At 40.0% G+C, this 16,709-nt stretch overlaps 2 protein-coding genes across 2 annotated transcripts; one reads left to right on the top strand and one right to left on the bottom strand.

Moving 5' to 3' along the window:
- The first annotated feature begins 971 nt into the window (after positions 1-971).
- On the top strand, positions 972-9,445 carry DNAJA2 (DnaJ heat shock protein family (Hsp40) member A2). Its single transcript, XM_005426259.2, has 8 exons — positions 972-1,057; positions 2,027-2,247; positions 3,533-3,613; positions 3,936-4,069; positions 5,268-5,464; positions 6,883-7,027; positions 7,204-7,331; positions 7,834-9,445. Exons 2-8 carry the CDS (start codon positions 2,135-2,137, stop codon positions 8,020-8,022), a joined length of 987 nt encoding a protein of 328 aa, XP_005426316.1. The 5' UTR covers positions 972-1,057; positions 2,027-2,134; the 3' UTR covers positions 8,023-9,445.
- Positions 9,446-10,140: 695 nt separating this feature from the next.
- LOC102041757 (borealin-2-like) lies at positions 10,141-16,703 on the bottom strand. Its single transcript, XM_005426275.2, has 10 exons — positions 16,593-16,703; positions 16,218-16,346; positions 15,216-15,256; positions 14,799-14,859; positions 14,117-14,184; positions 13,284-13,351; positions 12,574-12,612; positions 11,378-11,510; positions 11,075-11,161; positions 10,141-10,319 (listed from the first exon to the last, which is right to left on the bottom strand). Exons 2-10 carry the CDS (start codon positions 16,324-16,326, stop codon positions 10,272-10,274), a joined length of 654 nt encoding a protein of 217 aa, XP_005426332.1. The 5' UTR covers positions 16,327-16,346; positions 16,593-16,703; the 3' UTR covers positions 10,141-10,271.
- Positions 16,704-16,709: the final 6 nt, after the last annotated feature.

Genomic DNA, 16,709 nt, shown 5'->3' with positions numbered 1-16,709 from the left:
ATGCTTTGTGTGTAAAGCTCTTAATATAGTATTTCTAAAGAGTTACTTTAGGTGCTCAGTTAGTCAGAAATAAAGTGTATGAAAAATCCTCTCCAAGAATTGATACCTCAATTTTTTGCTGTTGCATCGCTGTAGCTTTTTTAATAGGTGTAATTTGAAAAATAAAAGACTGTATACAATGTAATTTGTTAATATCTGTCCCCTGATTGCTTCTGAGGGGTATTGAGGTCGAGTAGAGGAAGGGTTGAAGTTCCTACTGTCATTAGCTCCAGTGGGAGAAGTCTTTGCCTGCTGTGTTGTTTGCTTTGATCCTCTCAAGTGTAAGCAGAACAGATGAAGGGCTGCTGAAGAACCAGTGGTGGTCCAGAATGTCACAGTGCTGGTCAGAAAAAAGCAGCCTGGAAAGTCCCTTCTGGGGATTTGGCTGTACTTACTCCTGCTGATTCACAGAACTGAAGTAAAAGCAGTGCTATGTACATTTCTGCACATGTAACTCATACGCTGAGCTCAAAGTGAGGTGAGCCCTTCCATCAGTGATAGGTGGGGAAGAAGGAAATGATTGTTGTGAGGGGTGGTTCTAGGGTTGAATGGAAGCTGAGGCAGCCATTTTGTTGTTACTCTACTGCTGTGGTTGAGGGCAAAGACAAACGGGTTCAAATTTACTGTTGTGTGTAGGGTTTGAGTGTGTTCTAAAGAGCAAGTCATTTCAATGAAAATCAAATGGGATTCTCCCTGTAAGTTAATGAGGATAAGCAGGAGAACTAGTTCTGGCTATTGTGTGCCATAGCTGTGTGTGAATGTGAGTCTGGGTAATGTGTGCATGTAGTGATATTAAAATATTTTTAGGTTGTATCAATGTATTAGTGACTTTGAAACACCATAATATTTACACTTTGCTTTATTAGGATTTTCTTTCTTCCTGGGGACATTATTTGAGTTTCTCAGAAAAGAACTGATTTATGGAAATTTTAAATAATTTTCTACCTCTTTCAACTAGGCATACAGAAAACTGGCCAAGGAATACCATCCTGATAAGAATCCAAATGCAGGGGATAAAGTAAGAAAGTCTCATCTTTTTTTTTTTTTTTTTTTTTTAAACACCATAAGTTTTCCATTACAGTAACATCTGGGGAATTGAATACAGGTGTTGGGGTCTTGCTGTTTAAGTTGTTGAGCATACTCAGTGTGAGAGGGAGTATTGTCTGGTCAACTTCTCCCCAATCTAAACATCTGCCAGTGTACCTCATGACAAAATGCAGCAGTTGGCTCAAATTGGTTGAGAAGGTAATGCTGAGGAAAAAACTGCTGCTCATTTCCTGAGATAATGTCATCTGGCCATGGCATCTGTGTAGCAATTTGAAAAAAATTGTCAATTTTTCAAGTTTTTCCAACGTGGAGAAACGTATGTGTAGAGATTCTTAAAACTGCTGCAGTATAAACCAAATTACATATGTGGGACGATTGAATTAGATTTGTTATACTAAAAGCAATTTAAAAATTGTCAATTAAGTTGACTCAGCTGATTATCTTTAACCAAATTGAAGTTCTGATGGCTGCTTAGAGGTGAGCAGAGATGACTATGAAAAGATACTAATTTGCCAAATGCATTAATATACCTTTCAGTTAGCTACTTAATTGTTAGTGTATTTGAAGTGCCCAACATGTTGAAGTCTTTGCTGTTAGTATGTAACTGTTGGATATTCTGCCTTTTGGCTTCTGCACTATTGTGTACTTGGGGTTTTTTCTGGGTTGGATTTTTTTTTTATTTGTAAGAAATCTGTCTTATGCTGGTAAAGAACAAAGCCAACCCAGTTTTGCAGTAAAATGTCTTATTTTATGGTAAGATGTAACAAAACTAAGTCTAACTTTAAAGTCTTGCTAAGAATAAGTTATGCTAGAATGAGGGAAAAGTGCTTCATTGTGTACCTTCTTAATTGATGGGTGTTCATGCGGGGGGAAACTCAAAAAATGCTGCCTTGAAGTTCTAAATTATCATGCACTGTTTTGACTCTGTTTCCTCTTCTAGTTCAAAGAAATAAGCTTTGCCTATGAAGTATTGTCAAATCCTGAGAAACGTGAGCTGTATGATCGATATGGAGAGCAGGGGCTGCGAGAAGGGAGTGGCAGCAGTGGCATGGACGATATTTTCTCCCATATCTTTGGTGGGGGATTGTTCAATTTCATGGGTGGCCAGAGTAGAAGTCGCAATGGTAGAAGAAGAGGAGAAGATATGGTGCATCCACTCAAGTGAGTACCTTGATGCTGCAGCTTGTGCTTTGAAGCTTTCCTGACTATAGAAACTCTGCTGGTTTCTGTTGTTGATACACTTTTTATTGAGATCCTCTGCAGTCTGCACTGCTTTTCAGAGCTGCATGTTGTGTGTAGAGCAGGGGCCAGTCATCTGGACTTACTTTCCTTGGTTGGTTAATCTAGAAACTACCAAATACTTTGCCAGGTTATTTGAATGATGTACTTTTTTAGCTTTATTTTCTTTGTTTTGCCCCTTAATTATGTTTGGTAGTTCTAATCTGGAAAAGCCTTCAACAGCCAAGTATTACTCACCAGGCAGATTCTGGTCTGTGGAGGTGGAGGTGCTCTGGAAAGACTTGAATTCATAGGGCAGTGCCAGCTGGAACTATGGTTGAACCTCATAATTAATGGAAAAGTGTGTGTGGTGGCTTTGGTTTTGCTTTTGTTTATTTATTCAAAGCCATTCTTGAATATCACATCTGTGTTTTGGAGATCTCTTCTTGCAGTCATGGCTGGCTTTTTGCCTGCTGAGCAGGTCCTTTTAACAACTTCAGTTAAGCAACATCTTTCCTGTGGTTGGCAAACTGTGCTCAGAGAAGTCTGTTCAGCTTCACATGCTTGCTTGTTTAGTAGCTAGTACTCCATGGTGTATTATTAATGAGTTTTGATTTTGTTGCTTTGATTTTGTTGTTATTTGTAAATCCTGATACCAGGCAACCTGTTCTTAATACAACTCAATACACTAAGTTGAAGTTTCTGTCCACTAACAAACCCTTTTAGGAGAAACACTAAAAAGTTAAGTGGCTTTGGGGACATGCTAACCCCTTCCCACTAAAGTGGAAAACCCAGTACAGTAGTAAGTACTCAGTGTTCTTACTATTTATGCAATAGACAATTTTATTGTCTGGAGTGTTTACAGAGGCTTGTTTCTCACCTGCCTGGTAGAAATTCATTATGACTGTATAATAGCACCTAAAATTCTAGATAAGCTTGTTTCTTATTGAGAAGCACAACTAATCCTATCTGGTTTATTCTGATTAAATTACAGCTTTTCTCTAAAACTATGTTCAGATTTACAAGTGTATATTGACATGTATGGAATTTTTTTTCAGTAACTCTTTAGGGGAGCCAAAATGGTGCTTAAAATCTTATGTTGATAGCAGATTTAGTCTTGTTAGGAATATCTAGGTTGTTTTTTTTATTTGTCCTAGGCAAGTATTTTAATTACATGGAGAAAATAAGTTGTTAAATGATAACCCAGGAGAAATACTTTGTTTTGTAGAGTCTCTTTAGAAGATCTGTATAATGGAAAGACAACTAAACTACAACTTAGCAAGAATGTCCTTTGTAGTGCATGTAATGGGTAAGTTTGTTTGTATTTTTGAGTTCTCTGGTTGCTTTGTTGGCACATACTGTAATGAAGGATCTCCTGTGTCAGATCTTTATCAGTACATGACTTACTGGAGCCTGTTTTCTGACCAGCAAATTGTTGAACTTGAATGATGCTGTTGATGGAACTGGAACTGTTCAGGGGCTTTGTGTGGGGGAAGGGTGGGAGAGCAGAAGACCTAACTGTAATTGGCAGCGCAGTTGGGCATGTAGGCATGCTAGCCTACTGCTGCAGGGGGTTTCTGATTTCTCTCTGAAGAACTTCCTTTTGATGCAACCGGTGCTGTGTGCTGCAGGCAGGGAGGGAAGGCCGGCTCCGTTCAGAAGTGCAACGCCTGCCGGGGCCGGGGCGTGCGCATCATGATCCGGCAGCTGGCCCCGGGCATGGTGCAGCAGATGCAGTCCGTGTGCTCCGACTGCAATGGAGAAGGTAGGCCAGGCTCTGCTCTGTTACTCTGTGCTTGCTTGGATCCAGCCTCCTGCTCAAATCTCAGGAGGAACTTATCCAGGACACTTCTGCCCTTACCCAGTCAGCTGCGTCCCACTCTGGTGGCAGCATGGAGAAATCATTTCACTCAGAACAGCAGCAAGATTTACAGTGTGTAATGTGCTGAAAAACAGCCTAGAAGCTCGAGCTGCAGGGATTGATCATCTTTAAAAACACTTAGATGTGAATATTACTTACTGCTGTTACTCTTTTGTTAAAGTAAAAACCAAGATGTTGCTCTTTTAGAAGCTATTTCTTTTTGCATTTCCTGATATCCAAGGACAATTGTAGGTTAAAAATGGGAACCTTAAGTTGAATTTTTAACTTCTTCAAATTAAGATGATATCTTTGCCTGAATTGGTTCTGATTAGGGGTAGCAAATTCAGCACTTCATATGATTTCTTTTTATGTATTCTGTAGTTGGCAGAGTAGTAACATCACCTTGTGGATGATTTTACTTGTCACAACACTCAAGCTACAAAGAGCTGTATTTTGTGACTTGTCAAAACATTTCATAAATGATGTTGTCTTTAACATTTCATATGCCTAACCTACATATGTTATAGTTTCAACTTCATCATAATGTTATGCTTTGTTTCACAGAAAGGTGGTTTAAGGTGAGAAGCTTAATGTTTTAAGCCAAAGGCATCTGCTTGTGGCACTTAGTACCGAAATCTTACAGTCCATGTGCCTTAATACTTTGGTTACTGTGTGTAGAGACAAGAGCTCACTGGAAACATAAAGGTGAGGTAGAACAGAGCATTGAAGCCATTTTGGATTGTCACCCTTCAGTTTGCTGGAAACAGTAATTACCTTTGTAGGGGTGAATCTGATGTGACTGGCTCTCTCTCCCTGTTTTTGTATGCAAGAGTCTACAGTTCTCCTGGCTGCATTTACTCAGGACCATCTTGTGGGGATATTCTGGGAGATGAGGCAGTCAGGGAACTTTTTTTTTCTTCCTTCCCCCTTTCTTAGCTAGAGTAAATGAAGCTTGGATTTCCTCTTGTGAGGAATTCATAAAGCAGCATCGAAATCACTACTTGTGTTGCGGAAATTCTTCAGCTTGCTTTCAAATAATTTTTCCTAGGAATTGGATGCGACTATATCAAAATCTCTGAAATCAAAATTTGTCTTTATTTAGGTGAAGTAATTAATGAAAAAGACCGCTGTAAAAAATGTGAAGGGAAGAAGGTGATCAAAGAGGTAAAAATACTTGAAGTCCATGTAGACAAAGGCATGAAACATGGGCAAAGAATTACATTCAGTGGAGAAGCAGATCAGGCTCCTGGTGTGGAACCAGGCGATATTGTCCTTTTGCTCCAAGAGAAGGAGAATGAGGTAATGCTTTTGAGTTGATCTTTTAAATGCCTTTTATTTCACTTGTTAATATTTAAGTTCTGTAGATGGCCATTCATTTAAAGTAATTGATACAGTTGCAGCTCTGGGAGAGATGGGGAATAGCTTTTAATAGATTTATAATGTGTAACACAGCTTTCATGGTGTGCCAGAAAAAACTGGGCAAGTCCTTAGCCAGGGGCCTGGCAGCTTCTGGTGCCTCCTAATGCTAGCAAAAGGCAGCTGCTCAGATAAGCTCTGACTGACTTTGATGCAGTAGATGCAGTGAAGAGCCATTCAGGATGTTAACTTTAGTCTGCTTTGCTTGTGACACTAAAAAAATTCTAAGTGAGGCTTTTTTCCATGTCTTGTGACATGGCAGGGAACTCCTGATAAAACCCCCAGGTGGTGCTTTCTGTGTCTGCTATTGTGGCTCTGGAAGTAACAGTGGTGATGTTGCTGATTAACTTAACAAAACAAACATTATTATTTTATACTGGTTTGGTAAGACTTATGTTCACTGTATGCTGGAATCACTGCACTTTGGAATTAAATATTGCAATTTATCTTCTGTTAAAACTCGTGTGGGGCAGAGTTGAGGTGACTGCTCCTTTTTTAATTCTAATAGCGATGATGAAATAAGAAACAGTTTGTGTGTTACACTCGAGGAGTTTTCTGTTGTGACAGAGTAGCATAGGGTACAAATTTAAACTACAGTCATATATTAAGGATGTAATATTGGTTATCTGCTAATTAGGTACTTTGTAAGCTTTTCAAAGCTATGTCAAGGACTGCTAATCTGCCAGTCTGTACTTTGTCCTAGTGAGTAAAACTAGATAGACTTTGTTCTTAAAATTTCTCTTGAGATGGGGCTCAGTGGACAAATGTCCACTGTCCATTTGTCTGCCAGTGGACAAATTTTAAGATTTAATCTGATTAAGAATCCTGAGTTATGTGGCCTAAAGATCTCTTCTGACAGCTGTGGACCAAGTGATCAAAGTCCTGCTGTAGGTCAAGGGAGCTAAAGCAGATATGCTTGAGGACAAGAGCTGAAAAACAAAGGTGTGGTTTATATACTCCAGTGCAGGTGCAATAGTGTTGAAGTGTTGTCAGTTTTGTTTATAGGTTGCTTCTGTGGAAGATGTTGGGGGTGAAAGTTGGGGCTGCTGTACAGGCCTGGTTTAATTTGAATCCTACCTTGGTATGTGGTGTGGTTTGGCGTATTTTAGATGACACTTGGTCAGACACAAACTTCCTAAGCATGTTAAATCATCTGAATTAATAGAATCAGGTTCACTTCATACAAAGGCTGTTGCTCTGACGTTGAGTTTTAAGGGTAAATAATAATAATGAACTCTCAGTAATGAGTCTGGTGGAGTTGTGATTGCAATACTAGAAAGGAGATCTCCTTTGTTTCCCAGGTGTTCCAGCGGGATGTGAATGATTTGCATATGACACACAAGATTGGACTTGTTGAAGCACTGTGTGGATTTCAGTTCACATTTAAGCACCTTGATGGACGTCAGATTGTGGTTAAATATCCTCCTGGAAAAGTAATTGAACCAGGTAGGCTTGACCTGATAAGGATTTCTTTGATTATGCTGTTGTGACTCTTCAGCACTTAATCCCACCCTTGTCGTCCTGTTAACTGAGCCCAGGCTGGGGAAACAAAGAACTGTATGGAGAGAGAGTGGCTCTGCAGTAGCACTTTGCTGATTACTTTACTTCTCTTTGAATTGCAGGTTGTGTTCGTGTAGTCAGAGGGGAAGGAATGCCACAGTATCGCAATCCTTTTGAGAAAGGGGATCTCTACATTAAATTTGATGTTCAGTTTCCTGAAAATAACTGGATTAGCCCAGAAAAGCTTTCAGTAAGTAGTTGTTCAAGCATAAATGTGGTGTCTTACTTGACAGTGTGTGCAAAGAGCCTGTGTTTTTCCTCATGGGCTTGCTCTCAGTGCTTAAATTCAGATGCAAGTGAAGTTCTTTTAACCTTTTTTATGGGCCATGTGTTACTTGGAAATAGCCCTTGAAATATGAATTTGTGGAAACTGTATTTAAGAGCTGTGCAGATGGTACACAGATGAGGGCAGGAGGAGAATCTTTCTGTTGCTGTGTGATAAGTTTATGGAGTGCAACTGTATATACTGATTGCACTTCTGGTTGATGATACGTGGAGCTGTTGGTTTTCTTCAAGTGGTGTCTTCCAGTTGATACAAATGCTTTTAAATGACTCTGCAGTTCAGGCCTTTCATCAGCATAGACTTGTTAAGCCAAACCTGCTCTTAGAGGTGCCTCGAAGGTATGGGGAACCAGTCACTTTATTTAGGTTTTCTAGATGCAATACTGAATGCATTTCTTTCTTTGGGGCAGGAACTTGAAGATCTTCTGCCAGCTAGACCAGAATTTCCCAATGTAATTGGTGATGCAGAAGAGGTAGATCTTCAAGAATTTGATACCACTCGTGGTTCAGGTGGTGGCCAGAGACGTGAAGCTTATAATGATAGTTCTGATGAAGAAAGCAGCCATCATGGACCTGGGGTACAGTGTGCCCACCAGTAAACATTTGTCTAAAAAGTTGCACAAGGATTTTCTTTCAAATTTTGCCTGACTTGTTTTCAACAATCCAGCTGGATTGTATAAGTAATCCAGACGAACCAATGGACATCTATTGCTGTATGTGTAACTTTTAAATTGGTCTATAGTATCTACAGAGTGTAATTTAAACTAACCACAAGCTTACATCTTCATTTTGACTGTGTAGCAGAATAAAGCACTTGAAAGGAAGACGAGACTCCTTTTCACATGGGTTTTAAGTTTGTCCTCGTATCTGTGCTTGATTTTTACCAGTTTTGTGTAGATTTTAAGTTTCATATTTTAAATTCAAATTCTACATTGTAAAGTTTGTGTACAATTTGTCCTGAGGCTTGGTATTTGGCTGCACCTGCATAAGCTGCTACAAGTAGAATCAAGAATTTCATAGCCTGTATCTATCATCTAGATGCATGGTAACTGGGCTTTGCACATAATGGGTTTAGAGCTGACTGGGAACAATGAAAGACTAAATTAGAAGTGGTTGTAAGTTTTTTTCTACCATCTTGTGAACGGTTTCTGAAATTAAATAAAAGCAGTTGGTGTATAATATATTTCTTTTGCCTTGTAACTCTTACTTTTCCAGTGGCTTTAACTAGTCTGTGTATGAAGAGACTATGTAGATGATAGATATTTTATAAATACAGGGAGGCTGAAGCTGCCTTAAGACTAGGTGAAGGTTGGATGGATAACAATTGTGTGCCACATTCAAGTCTCTTCCTGGAATGAGAAATTAATTAATGGGCACAGGGAAGGCTGCAGCCATGTCCCCTTTGTGTGAAGAAAACACAAGGATATCTGAATTCAGTCTAAAGATAACAAACCCCTTAAATGGGGAATGATTAAATTTTGAAATAATGGTGTCTTTCTCTTAGCCTTTGAATCCTATTCAAAGTCTGATTCAGCCTCGCTTCCTAGAGAAATGTTTCCAGGTTAAAAAAAATAATTGTTTAACCTGGAAACATAATAAATGTAGATGGTTTGTTACTTTTCTAGTAGTTTGCACTTTGGTTTAAGTATGAAGATATTAAAATCTCCAGCTGCAGTTCTATTACTATTAATTGGCAAAAATGCCAGAACAAAGCAAAAATGTGACCTTAACTAAGGAACTGTTGTGCATGAACAGTGTTGGGTTGGTAAGCTGCCTCTATAGCAAGGTTTCTCTCCTGTTTAAGTGAGAAAGTTGAAGCTCTACTTTTCTTTACAAATCTGAAGTGTGACTTGTTTAGTTATTTTTCGGATAGTTGTTGACACTTTATTGATGAGGTTGGAGGGACAAACTCCAAGGGTTTCAATGTGCTTGGGTAGGCATTGGCATTTGAGTGTTGCTGAACATCCTTGTTATAGACTCTAAAAATGAAGCAAAAATAAATACTGTTTGATCTGTATTTCAGTACTGACTTATGATGTGACATTCTCTAGTGGGTGTTTTATTTTCATTTATTAAAACTTGGGGTTGCTTTTTGTGAAGCCATGGTTACATGCTGAGCCTTTCTCCTGACTGCTGTCACCAAGGAGTCAGTCCTTGTAACCTGCAATGCTTAAACAATTACTACACCTGTCTTCTGCTTGTAAGTCCTTGCAAAAGAGAGTAATACTCTAAACCCCATTCAGGTTGTTTGGTTTTTTGAAGGGGAAGAGAAGAAGGGATACATGATAGCTGAAGTGAAGGGGTGGAGGAAGAGCTGATCACTGTAGGGCAGGTCTGCTTCAGTCCTCAGCTGGCATTAATTTGGACTCTGCCAGCAGCACCTGATAAATTCTAATTTTACCTGTCATCTTGCACATTACTGTCATGTCACACACAAGACTGGAAATAAATTTTATTCCTGTGTTAGATTCATACATGCTACCACATACCTAAAGTTATTAAAGTATCTTAAGGCTGTTCAAAAATTTAGTACATTGTATTTCATTATTTGTGAGTTGATATTAGAGAAACTTATTTCCTATATACAGCCTCTTACTGTTCATTTTGCTGTGAACTTAGTTAAAATCTAGCCTAAGCCTTTTATAAAGAAAAAGTATAATTTTCTTCTGCTTTGCTATCCTTCATAACAGGAACTTAATAAGACACATCACATGATATAAAAGCTTATATATAAACATTTACTGGGCAGTATACAGCTTTATTAAGACATAATTAGACATGATTTCAACACTTGGGAGGCAGAAGGCAAGAGCAGTCACCAATGTTTTGTAGTCACCAGACAGTTCCATTAACTTGGTTTAGGTGTTACCTTTCCACATAGGACAGTCAGCTCACTCTGAGGGAGAAAAATTCATTTTAGCTCAAGCTGCCCAAAAGAACTTGGAAGAAAGGTCCCTACTGTTAAAGCAAGCAGAGAGCCCTTTCTCACTCCCCAATGTCTGCCTACAGAGGCAGAGCCATAACAAAAACCGCAGAACAGCTCCCAGACCTTAAGCTTGATTCTATACCTGCACAACTGTAAACTGGTTAACATCTCTCATGTCTGGATAATTTCCATGACTTCAAACAATGGCCCAGGTGCCTTTATCTTCAGGAGGGTTGGGCAGTAGGTGCTACAAAGTTCTGGTCCACTTTATTTTGCTTCACAACCATTAAGACAGTTCCTGTTCAACTGCAGCAGGGACTTAACAGGTGTGTAGTTCTTACTCAGCAAGGGCCACAGAATAATGGATTGTGAGAAGACTCAAAACTGATCTGTAGCATTGTCAGCCTTTGTGAATGAGAGATAAGAGAATGGCAGTTTGCTCACGTGGCAGGACAGCCACCAGAGCAGTGCAGAAGGAAGAGTTTATGCTCCTGGGGCCCCTCCACTGTCACCAAACTGCACATGCTTCTGTAAGTGCAGTTACTTTCACACATGATCCATGTGCTGCAGTTCTTCCCTCCCTCCTCCTCTTTCCAACTGATGCCACCCAGTTTAGGATTAAACTCCAAAGAGTTGAAATTTGCATTCATGACAGAATGTGACATGAAAGCCTGGGACCAGGTGTGTGAATACATAGATCTGTAAGTCTCCTAGTTCAAGCTTACCACCAGGTTATGGATGTGCTGTACTGTGTCCTGATTTAGGAGCTGCACATCAATGTTACGGAGGTCTCCACCAGCTGTACACAGTGTCTGTGAAGAAAAACAATTATAAGATTAAAAGATTTTTCTGGCATGCCCAGCTTCTCTGAAACTCATGTGCTCCCGTGTACATTGCAGAACTTGGGCAACCATTTTCCTTTCATTTAGCAGCATCTCATTTAGGAATAGCAAAAGCTATCACTATCAGACTATTTGCATTGAGGAACTACTATAAGTTGAAAATGTTTTTTTAAAAAAAGAAGATACCTGTCCATCAGCCAGGGGAATGTTGACAAATGGAACACTTTTATGTTGGGGTACTGATTTACTTCTCTTTAACATGCCTTGAACTCTTCCGCTGGCAGGTAAAGTTCTTGAGGCAGTCTGTTGTAATCCAGCACTAGAATACAATGAAAATGTTACTTTGAGGTTAACTTTCTATGTTCTGCTGGAAATTTTCAAGCATGAAATAAATGTCAGTAGTAGGAAATACACCTAGGAGAGAGGCAGTCATGTTTAAATTTTTCCAGTTCTGCCAGGAGACTACAGAAATCCAACCACGAGCAGCACTTACGGGCGCTGCTGGGTAACGTTTTATGACCCTGCCACTGCAGTAACCTTGTAAGCCTGTGACACAAGATGACATTTTGGCCACTCAGTAACAAGAATATCCACTCTCCAATATCAGCAGTGAATGTTTACAGTTTTGGAAAGAGGAAACTTCGTGCTTCAGGGCTCAAGATAAGACATGTGCTCTATCTGTCTACTACAGAGGGAGATATCAATAAATACCAAAGCTGCTACCTCTCAGACACACAGGGTGTGCCTTATGCCATGCAGAATTCCTAAGTTGCTATTATACAATAGTTATTATTTTACTTTAAAAATGTAAGATTTGGGTGTGTTCTGCATGGAAACAAGCCTCTGACATTTATAGCAGGCCAAGGTGAAACTGAACCACTTTCTGGTTTCAGGACCCATTTAAGTTGCTCACCCTCTCACTTCAGCTCATGCTAAAAGCAAACTCTGTAGTGCATGCAGAATGATACTAACTAAAAATCTTGACTATTCAAGATGCCAAGAACTGATTATCAGTGTATTTGGTTGAGGGGTTTGTGGGGATTGGTTTATTTTTCTTTTAATAAAGCAGTATTGGTGACATTTTAATCACGGTTGGGCTTTGAGAACCAGTTTGAGATGTAAGTCTGTAAACAGTGAGAATAGCATTTATACTCTAAATACATTTTTTTAAAACTGATTTAGTTAGGACATCAAATCCTGTGCCTCCACAATAATGTAAGCTAACACCCACACCCAAAGCAGGAGGTGTAACTGGTTTGGCACCCCTACTGATACATTTAGTGGCAGACCATGAAGATCTGTTACATCTAGATTGATAATAATATATAGTGTCTTGGTATTGAACAAAATTGTTGATTAAGAGCAAACTGAAAACTCCTTACCTTTTAGCTCCCTTTGGAGTGGCTTTGAGATTCGTGGTACTGCAATGAAAACAAAGAGACTTAGCATCCTTTTGCAAGCTTCACTAGCAGAAGAGTAAACAGACACTAAAAAAAAGTAGTTACTGGCTTTGTGTTTTGCTGGGGGTTTTATTTTGTTGGTTTACTATTTTTATTTATTTCCTCCTCTTCTACTTCTACTGTAAAGTTTTAGCTAGGATGAAGGTAGACACTCAGTGGATTAGAGAATACTGAAGTGTCCCATGACAGGGATCTAGTGTGAAAAACACATGTGAAAAAGCCCTCCTGAGGTAAACATGACACAGTGGGATTAAAACTATACAAGAACACAATAATAATTTATGTTACTGAGCAAGGGAGGGCTGCAATACCCAAGTTAGGTGTTTATTACAGAACAATTCAGCAGCACTAGCAGAGCAAAGATGCTTTCCTTACATGCTCTCTTCCATTAGTATTGTTTGGGAATCTGTACTGCTCCCCTGAGTTCAGAACTGTGCACCATTATGCCTTCATCAGCTACAGGTGCTTTTTTGCTCAGGTTCACATCACCACAGTGCATCTCAGGTTATGGAAGAATCCTTATCAGATGTATTTCCTTTGAACTCAAATCTCAGCTACTATATTTGAAAATAATTGTGTTCAGCACTCAAAAATTCAGGTGAGTTAAATAAGCTATCAAAGATCAGTCTTACCTAGAAAGAGAGTTCAGTTTGCCACTTAAACCAGAGGCCAGTGAAACCAGTGACCTGGTTTTGGAAATCTAAAAATTTATATATAAGACTGCTGTTAAAAAAGGTAGGATTTGAAAGCAAAATGATAGGTATTTGCAGGGAACAATACTGTAAAAATTCCCTGTTAAAAAAAGGGTAGTTAAGCCCCATACTGCTGCCTTTGAAATATATATATATAAAAAATGCCAAATATACATTCTAAAAGAAGTTTTATAATGCCAAAACATATTTATTCCTACTGAAGTTCTGTATAACCAACCACCTAATATACACCTTCCAACTTTTAAGCCTTTTTACAGTAGAAGTCTGTAATTGCACAGAATCTTTTTTGTATTAGTTGTCAGCTTGCTACATCAGTGTCTGGCTGAGGAGCTACACTGCCCAGAGAGACTGAGGTGGCAAAACTAAAACACTTGATTTGGTTTAGAGACAATAATGCACAACTCAGTTATAGAAAAGCATGGATTAAACACAAGATTGATTTTAAAAATAAGTTTCAACAAAATATGGTTCCTCAAACCATCAAGACTTACTGGCAAGTCAAGAGAGAATGACCATGCCAGTACTTGCCAGCCTGTGTGAATTAGTCACTAGAAGTCCAGATACCATATTTCATTATAAAAATAATTTACAGTTAGCCTTGCTTAACTTCAAATATATTACATTTAAAATAACTGACTTTTCCAACTGACAGCAGAGCACTGGCCTGCCTTCTCATGGATCCAGCAGGGCTTGTGGCAGATCAAAACTGATTAAGTCCTTATGTTTTTAGAATAAAAACAGAATAAACTTACTTTTTTAGTTATTTTCTTTGCAGAACTGTGCTTGGTATCTTCATATTCAACAATTGTAGTTACTTTAACTATAAATGTATAAGCAAGACAAGGAAAATAAAGAGTTCATGAAGAGCACAAAACACCACTTCAGCCTCATGTTTGAAGCCTCTTTCCCCGCCCGGACAGCTCTGGCCCTTGTGCCATCCAATGTCATTCACTTGGGACACAGGTCAGAGCAAACTCTGTGTGTTCTGCAGTGTCACACACAGGACCTCAGATAATCCCTCAGCCCACAGACAAAACAGAATTACACCCCAGTGGTAGAATCCTCCTTACTGCATATTTGGGGATATGAAGAAAAATGGTATTTTTCTTACAAAGCTCAATGGACAGAATGTTAAGGGAAACCTAAGAAAAGAGGGGTGGCTTTCCTAGCTCTCCTGCTATATTGTAAAGGCTTAAATCTGTCTCTTCTCACCATTTCCCCTGATAAATGCAAAGGCCAGAAGCTCCTATCTCATGCTTTAAAGTACCTGTACAATAGCATAGCTCATGATCCTCCACACTGAATGCTGGGGGTCTGTTATGCACTTTTCTCTCTTGTATTCTTCAGGCTTAATAGTCATTTTACAAATGCTCAGTTCAAACCAGTAAAAAAAAATGCAAGAATCACAGGCTATATATTAATGAGTTGACCTGCCTTTTTTGCTGTTGGTCCTCACCAGTTTGGGATTTGGCATGTCTTCTACAGAGCAGTCAGTCTGAAAAAAATGTTTATCCAACAAGGGGAGGTCGTCAGATTTTTCCCAGTAGATGCATATCATGTTACAAGAGGCAGTGAACTAAAAGGGCATGAAAGCAACTGACAGGAAGTGGGATTAGCTAAACACCAGTTGTTTTTTTGGCTTTTTTTGGAAACATCTGAATTTCTGCCAGCAGAAGATCCTAAAACTTTAGGTAATGTTCATAACTGCACCATGGCTGGCTGCCAAGTCATTTCATATCATCTTCTATTTAAACACACAGCCAAATGAAATCATTTGTCTGAAGTATTTACAGCAGGGAGAGAAGAATTCTATTCTGTAAACTGTGATAAGATTTGAAAACACACACTTACGACTGCAGCAGCAAGAGCCACTTCCTCCCGTCCTTGCAAATCTGTAACTCAAGAAATTATAACTTATTTAGATGCTATTACTTGCATAATTTTTATCTTCATATTCTTATGGTTCAGAAGCCAAACAAGTAATTCAGGATTACAGTGGTTAAATAGGTAACCCTAGGTCAGCATATATGTTACATTTGAACAAGATTCCAGTCTTGTAGGACAGTCACTCCTACTAAACAACAATGAAAATCTGAGGCCATGTCAGTGTTTATCCTTGAAAGAATCCCAAGTGTAGGCACACAGGGTATCCACCCACATTCAAAGAACCACCACATGCTCACATTGCACTGCAGACAGCTAATGCTCTTGGGCAGAAGTGTCTCCAGAAGGACAACAAAACACATACTCAGGTTTACAGTAAACTCAAGTTCTTCAAGAGGTTCTGGTTTGATCTCTGTGTGGCCCCTACAATTTCCAGCTGCAAGGCAGATTCCAGAAACATCAGTTCTCACTAGAATATACATCTGATGCTGAGTGTACACATCTTAAACCTCTGCATCAATGGGAGTTAAACTTGTTTGCTTATCATCACAGGTATATGACTAGATTAGAATGGCTCAGGAGAGTTCAAATTAACAAAGAGAATAATCTCGGTAGCTAAGGATGAGCAGATTCAGATGAACAAAAATGGTTGGTTTTACACACAGAAAACACTAGGTTTGTAATTATTTCTTGTCTCTTCAGACTTCAAATAATATTACCTAAGTGCACACATAACAATACTCTCCAGACTAGTCACCAACTAATTCTATAGCCTGCATTACACAGATCAGTCTACTTGAACAGGAGTGCTCAGCGAGCATCTGCTGGGTTACAGCACTGCTGATCTGCTTAAAATATAGGGCAGACAAAGCAAACCTTTTCCTGAAAGGCAGCAAGCTCCCAGGTGTTCTCCCTTAGCCCCGGGCACACCGCTGCCCGCACCCCGGGCACAGGGCCACGCACTCTCACCGAGCACCTCTTTCCTTCTCATCTTCCTGACGGCGGCCGGCATCGTCAGCAGCTCCACCGCAAACGCCTTCTCCGCTGTCTGCAAAAGCGAATCGAGCTCCTTCTTCATCTCCTGGATGTGCTCCTTGGCTTTAAAACAAAACACGCTCTTATTGCCACGCGTGTTACATGTTTCCAAGTATAAGCACTGCAAGACCGCGCTATAAAAGAAAGTTAAAACGGCGATTTATCCGGAGAAATCCGAGCAGGGAGTGGGAGCGCCCGGAGCCTCCATCAGCCGCCAACCCGGGGCGTGGAGCAAGCGGCCCTGCCCGAGGGGGCTCTCCGGGCCCGGGGCCGCCGTTCCCTCCCCAGCCTGGGCAGCCCCGGCCCTACCCTGCTGGTCGAAGTCGCTGAGGAAGAGCGCGATGCGCTGGTCCCTCTTCTTCTGGGAGAGCGCGGTGCGGTCCCTGTCCCGGGGCAGCGCCCCGCGGTCCGGCTCCACGCCCGAGT

This window comes from Geospiza fortis, unplaced genomic scaffold (assembly GCF_000277835.1).
Source record: "Geospiza fortis unplaced genomic scaffold, GeoFor_1.0 scaffold79, whole genome shotgun sequence".
Lineage (NCBI taxonomy): Eukaryota > Metazoa > Chordata > Aves > Passeriformes > Thraupidae > Geospiza > Geospiza fortis.
The sequence above is the reverse complement of the archived record's forward strand: the minus strand, read 5'-3'. Positions and strand labels throughout refer to the sequence as shown.

What these genes read in the sequence shown, in the direction of transcription:
- DNAJA2 (XM_005426259.2), top strand. Translation starts at nt 2,135, where the DNA reads ATGGACGATATTTTCTCCCATATCTTTGGTGGGGGATTGTTCAATTTC. An exon ending in CTCCGACTGCAATGGAGAAG is followed by an intron (nt 4,070 to 5,267) that starts GTAGGCCAGGCT and finishes GTCTTTATTTAG; the next exon opens with GTGAAGTAATTAATGAAAAA. An exon ending in TGGAAAAGTAATTGAACCAG is followed by an intron (nt 7,028 to 7,203) that starts GTAGGCTTGACC and finishes TTTGAATTGCAG; the next exon opens with GTTGTGTTCGTGTAGTCAGA.
- LOC102041757 (XM_005426275.2), bottom strand. Translation starts at nt 16,326, where the DNA reads ATGAAGAAGGAGCTCGATTCGCTTTTGCAGACAGCGGAGAAGGCGTTT. An exon ending in GAGGACCAACAGCAAAAAAG is followed by an intron (nt 14,185 to 14,798) that starts GCAGGTCAACTC and finishes ATACATTTATAG; the next exon opens with TTAAAGTAACTACAATTGTT. An exon ending in CAAAGAAAATAACTAAAAAA is followed by an intron (nt 13,352 to 14,116) that starts GTAAGTTTATTC and finishes ATAAATTTTTAG; the next exon opens with ATTTCCAAAACCAGGTCACT.